The sequence below is a fragment of the Cicer arietinum genome, chromosome 1, assembly GCF_000331145.2.
Source record: "Cicer arietinum cultivar CDC Frontier isolate Library 1 chromosome 1, Cicar.CDCFrontier_v2.0, whole genome shotgun sequence".
Lineage (NCBI taxonomy): Eukaryota > Viridiplantae > Streptophyta > Magnoliopsida > Fabales > Fabaceae > Cicer > Cicer arietinum.
The window spans coordinates 49,840,449-49,847,902 of NC_021160.2; the positions used below are offsets into that span (position 1 = coordinate 49,840,449).

Consider the following 7,454-nt stretch of genomic DNA (forward strand, 5'->3'; position numbering starts at 1 on the left):
ATAGTATAAGTGCAATAGATTTTTTTTTTAGTATTGTAATATTTAACATTTTTGAAAAGTCAAATATAAGAACTGTATGAAAAATAGTGATGTGTTGACACGAGAAACATCGCATGCTTTGCCATGTGTACTAATCTTGTTACATTTCATCACATCACTTCACACGAAGGCCAACAAAAGATACCCAACCATTCATTTTGCATCAACCAATCATAGTCAAGTAAAGCACAAAAACACGTGGATCAATATAGGTAAATTCTCTGATATTGAAAAAATATATAATTTGATAAATAATTTTCTGATACCAGTTTTAATACACCGAAAAAATAAAATTTAAAAATTTAATTTTCATGTAATTATTAGTAATTTAATTTAAGAGTACAATATATACAATTTGCCCTCAAAATATTCCCTTTTATAGATAAATCCAAGATGAAATCCAAATGCATAACTTACACAATATAACAGCAAATTCAGAAAAAAGCAATTAATTAACATTGAAAAACAATACAATAACAAACACACTAAATTAAAAGAACATAAACCTGCAGAAATAAATAAATCTATAATTTCATTTTTTCACAATTGCAGGAAGATAAATATGTTATGGCCATATTTACACTTCACTCCCACTGATCAGAATCTCATCTTCAAAATTGAACATCCTTTTACATCAACAACTCATTAACCCATCCAAGATCAGGTGCATTAACCTCACCACCACCAACAACCATCTTATTATTCTCGTTTCCCAAAAACATCATTTTGTTTTCAATTATGTTATTGTCACCAATATCATTGAAGCTTGGTGTCATCAAATTCTGATGAATATCAAAATTTTGTTGTTGCTGATCAAAAGAAGAAGAAGAAGAAGGTGAAACAATAAATTGTTGATATTGTTGTTCTTCAGAGTTAAGAGGAAGATCAAGCCAACCCATGTTGTTGTTCTGTATCTTTGAAACAGGGGAAGAACAAGAAGATGAAGAATTTTCATTGAAATTCAATCCTTCAAAGGAACCCAAAAGATCAACAAGCATGTCTCTGTAACGAAGATTATTACTATTATTCACTGAACCGTAGCGTGCGAGAGATGAAACTGAAGAAACCCCATTTCGTGGTTTCATCGGAGACAGAGGTGGTGACGCCGGCGGCGAGAAATGAGACATACCAAAAAGTGTTGAAGTTGGAGAATTATTAGCACCATTACAATGACAAAACAAACAACAATTGTTTGTTTTTGAACCAACATGGTTATTCAAAATCTTGTTGTTTTTCTTGTTGCATGAAAATTGATCATTGGAATTTGAAGATGTGACTGGAAGGATTCGAAGTTGGCGAGGTGTGTGGGCAAAGAAACAAACTTTTCTCTTACAATTTTTCCCATCTTTGCAAGCTTCAGTTCTGTATCTTGCTGGATGAAGCCAGCATTCAAAAACGCCATGTGCGAATTCACATGTATCGCCGCGGTTACAGCTACCGCGGCGATACTCAGAGCAAACTGACCCTGAGTAATGAAACCGTCGAGGATCTCGGCGGCGTGCTTTTTCGCCGGGGTGTGCGAATGGACAGTCTGTCCAATCGTGACTCCGGCTACGAGTACATCGCCGGACTTTGAATTCATACATCCGAAAATGGTCGGACGAGTAGGGATCGTCTGAATCGGAATCGGAGTCATTGTGAGGGAGGAATTTTTGAAGGATTGTGTCGTCGGAAAACATGTCGGCGGTACGGCGGGTGAGGAGTTTTCTGGGTGGGATATCAATTTCACGGAGAGGTTTTTTGGGAGAGAGGGGTTGGTAGGAAGAATGAAACTTGTGTTGTTGTTGTTGTTCACAAATAGTAGTCATTGTGAAGTGGGTGTGAAAAATAAAAGAGGGGGGGTGCAAATAGTTATATAGTGAGAGAGAGAGTGTGTTGATGTGGAGGGAAACAAGGGGTGAGAGAGGAATTATATAGAGTGAGGAGAGAATGAAGTGAGAAAGAGAATTAAAAGGGTGACAAGGATTGGATTATTGAAGAGGAATGTGATGCGTGGCTTAGTAGTATTTGAGATGAACATGCAAAAGAGGGTATGTGGCAGTTTAATAATTCATTGGGGCGAGTTGTTTTGGCTATGTGTAATGAAATTAAAACTTCTATCTTCAAAAATATCTGCGCACTTTTTTGGTTTTGGCTTTTGGGTGACCATCATATAGATAGGGTAACATGAAAATTCTAGATCAAGATATGGTGTAGGATGTGTATATTTATGTTTACAATACAATACATCAAGGGAATATCCATGCAAAGGACTTTTGATTTCCTTAATTATGCTATTAATAGATTGCATTGGATTTGTTGTCTTTTCCTTTTTTTTATCCTTTTATCTTCCTCCACTTAATATGTTGAAGCTATCTTAAATGTCTCATTCATATTTCATATATATTAACTAAATTAAATTAATGACAAATTGACGGATAAGTATGCCATAATTTTCTTGAGTTAGTTAAAAATAGATTAAAATGAAGAAAATAATAATGTTTTTTATTGTGTTAGTTTTACTCAAACTTTTACACTACAAAATAATAACTTGATATATTTTTAATGATATAAAATACTATTTCATGATATAAAAATATTAATATATATTTCATTATTTTTATATCATAAATTAAATTATAAAAATAAAAAATTTCTAAATAAAGTTAAACTTTTAAAAAATTTATTATAATTTTATAGATATTAATTATTTTAAATATATTTTATTATATAAAATATATTACATTAATATTTTTTAATAAAAAATTATAATTGTTAAATATAAAAATAAAGAAATCAATTTCATAGACCGATAAAAAAATAAAATAAAAAAACTAATATAATCTAAAGAGTTGAAGCTCTATAGAATGACTATTATAAACAACTGTGCTCTAGAATGACTAATGATAATTGTCGATCTCCGTGATACAGATCACTCCAAAGAGCACTTACTTACATGACACATGATGAACAACATTATAGTTAGCAAACAGCACAACAGGGATTTCACAAAATGTGACAAGAATAATTTTCATCCTCTTCGAATGCATCACACTCTATAAGCTAACAATTCTCATGTATAATTATCTATTGTTCCTCTTTCTCAATCATGTCAACTTTTTTGGTTAGATACTTATTAGCAGCAATGGTTTCTTTCACATTCGTATAGATTTTACCAGCGGTTTGAATTACAGTTTCAGTATCATCTGCTAACTGTTCACCTATGTCACTACACAATTGTTATCCGAAAATATCATCTCATTTTAAAATTATATGCTTGTCTCTCAAGATACATAAACATTTATTTATTATGCTGTAATCTAGTTTTATATAAACATAATTTTTATGAATAATTATTCTCAATTTAATTTTTAACTTTTAGTTAGTTTTAAATCTTTATTTGGGGATCGCAAAACTAAATTAAGAAATACTTGAAATCAGCTGTTGGTAGCATAGAAATATTGAGAGCGAGAAAAAATGTCCTCAGAAAACTTTTATTTACTAAAAACAATATATTTATTAATTCAAATGGTAGAATATATTGGTTTAATATAAATTTGCTAAAAACAAAAATGATAAATATGATAACAAATTCACAACACTCAATTAATAGTATAAAACAACAGTAATATTGTTTATAATGATACAAATATTATTGATTGAAATTTGTAAGCAATCAGAGTTATTCTGTCAATTTGAACTAAAACGAACAACACACTAAAACTGAATAAAGTGTTGCACCAATATGAAAAAATAAAAAGTATCGCACTTAGACGACAAAATCACAACAAAAAATACAAAAGAAAAATTAAACTTGTGGAAAAATCTTTTTAAGATAAAATGAAAACAAAAAACAATTTAAATGATAAATTTTAAATAAAAAATAGTCCTAACTTGCCTCTCTTTAATAGAAGAAGAAAAGAGTTATGATTAATTTGAAGTTGGGAGATGTTGTCCTTAGAAAATCGACTAATTATTACCACTCAAAAATTCATTTATGTTAAATTAAAATAAAGTACATATAATGAAGAATATGTTGAGAAGACTTTATCCTTTCAATAGAAAGAGTAATTTTGTATATTTTTTTTAATAATATTTTAGAATGATGCAAATCATAATTGAAGATCAAAGATTCTCAATATAATTGAGATGTTTTGATTAGACATGTAATATTTTTGTATTTTTATTTATTTTTAAAAAATAAATTAATTATAATGTAGGATGATTTTGGAAAAACATGCATAGTAAATTAAAATAATATAATCAAAACACAAGAACATAAAAGAAATTCCAAAACCAAATAAAAAACTACAACTAAAGAGAACGCTGAGTTCAAATATAAACGATTAAGTTTTATATCAACTATAAATAAAGTGAATGTTAAATATATAATATATATATGATTTGTAATGTTAAATATATAATATATATATATGATTTGTATATCAATTGCCTTAAAAAATTTGGTGAAAATATAGTACAAAGTAATCCTAGTCAATCTGTGTGTGAGAACGATCTTATGTATAAGCATATATATGCATGAAGAATTTATCCTATTACATTTTATTCATTTGCTATACATCTTGAAGGGTCAAAACATTTTAATTTTTTTTATTCCGATGAGGTAATCTCATTTCAAAATTATCAAACAAAAAATGTTTTCATCACAATAGTATTTCTCAAATACCACATCTATTCATCACAATAAATAAATAAATACGACGTCTATTTAGTATTTTTTTTAAAAATAGTTTTACAAGTCGTATATAAAATTAGACTTACATATAAAGTAAAATTAAACTGTAATATGTTATGGTTTGTAAAAATATGAAGTCAATGCACGGTAATCACGTAGGACTTAAAACATATTTCTATATATGGCTTACAAACTCTTTCTATTTAAAAATAAATAAATAAAAATAGCCAATAAGTACTTTTTTGACAAAAAATCACTATTTTATTTATTTATTTATTTATTTATTTAAAATGGAATAGCTCCATTCCAGCTGTCTGTAAGATCAGTTCCGTATTAGCAAAGATGTCTGTCTGTATCAGCTGAAAGCATAATGCATAATCGGTCGAATCAATATGTTCACAAAGTGATTTTATTTCACCAATTGTAATATTTAAACGAAAAAACTCCTAAAAAAGAAAAATAAAACTTTTTAAAACTTTAGGGATTACAAGTTAGTCGTGGTCACAGCTCATTTGTTTCCAATTTAATAGAGTTTGGGTCTGGTAATTTTTGCTGAATTTAAATCGACATTTGTTATATATTTATTGGATTTATATTTATATACATTTAAAAGCTATTTGATAGACCTAGTAAATAATCCAATAAAATCGGAACATATATGCTTATAGTACATATAATATATTCATGGTGAGAACAATTTGTAAATTTAATAGCGTATTGACAATCTATGTTGTCCAATCATATTTTTTAACCGAAAAGGGAAAAAGATAACTTATCTTTCTCTATGAGGGTTTTGTTTTGTCTAATAAAAAATGTATTGTCATTTCATTTAATTTGATTTGATGTGGCAATACGAGATTCATCTTAAAGATGCAAGGCAATTATTAGAGTGGTCACATGTGATACAATTACTAATACTTGACAATAGTTAAAAAATTTAAAGATGATGGACGCTTCATGAATAAAGCATTGAGACACGAGAACAACATGAGAAACGCGTAACCAAACTTTTAGGAAGCAACATGAATCATTGTTAGAGTCTCAAGCGATTTTCAAACACCAATTTGTCCTCTCAATTCAATTAAAACTCTATTGTAAAATGAAAAATTATTAATAGACACTCATCTACTCCATTAATATTTTGAGAGAGTAAATAATGCAATATAAATGATATATTAATGATGTGATACAAAAAATGAAAGACATAAATATCACTACTTTGAGATAAAATTTGTTGAAGAATATTCTCAAATTTGATACTATGGAAAGTACTCTTAACTGTAATTGAATCATGCAATTATAAATCCTAACTGTCTAAAAAAAGTTAATTGTTGAGATCACATTGAAAATTATTTTACTAATTATTTAAACCATCGAATCCAAAACTAGTAATCGATAAAATTCATTATTGCGTATAACCATGTGAAACTTGTGGTGCATGGAGTTGGGTTCCTTGATATCATCGTGCCTACTTATGCTTTAGGGGACAGTTTAGGCTGGTGATTGTTTGTTGGTGTTAGAGAGGTCCATATGGGCCTGTGCCTGTGATGGTCCTTCGGTTGGACAAAAGGCACACACATATATATATTGAAAACCACCATGATAAGTAAACATTAATGAGATCCTCCGAGGAGACCCCCCCAAAGTCAGAAATGATGAGTGGAGTGAAAACGTTGGACTTAGGCCAAAAGGGACCAACAACCCCACTTACAAATTTCAAGCTGACGACTATATTGAGTTTACAAATCCTACATGCATAGGGATATGATTGTACTTAAGAGTCTTGGTACCTTATTTTCCCTCCTTAAAAGGACAACTAAACCATCAATTGTAGTGTTTGAGGTCCCCTTTCTTCCCTCACCTTTTTTGCCTGTTATTTTAATGTCATTTGTTAAAAGACTGATAGGAATAACTTTTCCTAATCCCGAAGAAAAAAAATATATAAATCTTATGCTTGTGAAATTATTCATATGTGAATATGTGTATGGTTGAATTCACAGTAAGAATAACATAATCACATTTGCAGTAAGAATAACATAATCAAAGTGAGACAGTATGATTCTAACAGTAGTTACAATTTGTAACTTCAACAAAATCGGTGTCAATGTAATTTTGTCAAATTTCCGGTTGATACAAACATTCACTAGGTAGTTGAACTGGTGACACCTGTGAATAAAATTTGGTGATAGGCTAATTTATGCATATCTATATATTGCATGTGAATGCAGAATGCTTAGACAACCACCGCCGGGCTAACAAGTATAGCCTTGACATGTGGTTATGTCAATCGATGCTACCTTGCCATGCAATTTGCAGTTGAACAGGACATAGTCCTAGTGGATTAGGTTCTGTTCTATGGCAGCAGTTGAACAGGACATAGTCCTAATGGTCAGTAAATTAACTCTATGCATCTGCAGATTCTTATGTTGACGTCTCTGCACGAATTATCATGCTAAAGATGCTTCCATAGAAGATATTTGACAACAAATTTTGTAATATTTTGCATTACATGGGATGCACATAGCCTTTGCATTGTTCTTGAAATTGAAAGGCTAAAAGCTGTATTCTATTACTCTTTCCATAAACTAAACATAATTCCATTTGCCAAAGATAGAAAAGGAAAAGTTCTATTCATTGGAGCCTAGAACAGTGAAATCGTTCTCCTCTCGGAAGTTAGAAAACAAAAGAAAGGAAATGCATTTCGGTTTAGATATACAAATGTTAGTTCCGAGAAAGGTAA

General features: G+C 29.8%; 1 protein-coding gene across 1 annotated transcript; it reads right to left on the reverse strand.

Moving 5' to 3' along the window:
- Positions 1-464: 464 nt before the first annotated feature.
- LOC101489460 (zinc finger CCCH domain-containing protein 61) lies at positions 465-2,144 on the reverse strand. Its single transcript, XM_004487209.4, has one exon. The coding sequence runs from the start codon at positions 1,845-1,847 to the stop codon at positions 669-671; it is 1,179 nt and encodes a 392-aa protein (XP_004487266.1). The 5' UTR covers positions 1,848-2,144; the 3' UTR covers positions 465-668.
- Between the last annotated feature and the right edge of the window lie 5,310 nt (positions 2,145-7,454).

Bases quoted from the DNA above. Each gene is read 5' to 3' on its own strand.
- LOC101489460 (XM_004487209.4), bottom strand. From the start codon at position 1,847: ATGACTACTATTTGTGAACAACAACAACAACACAAGTTTCATTCTTCC.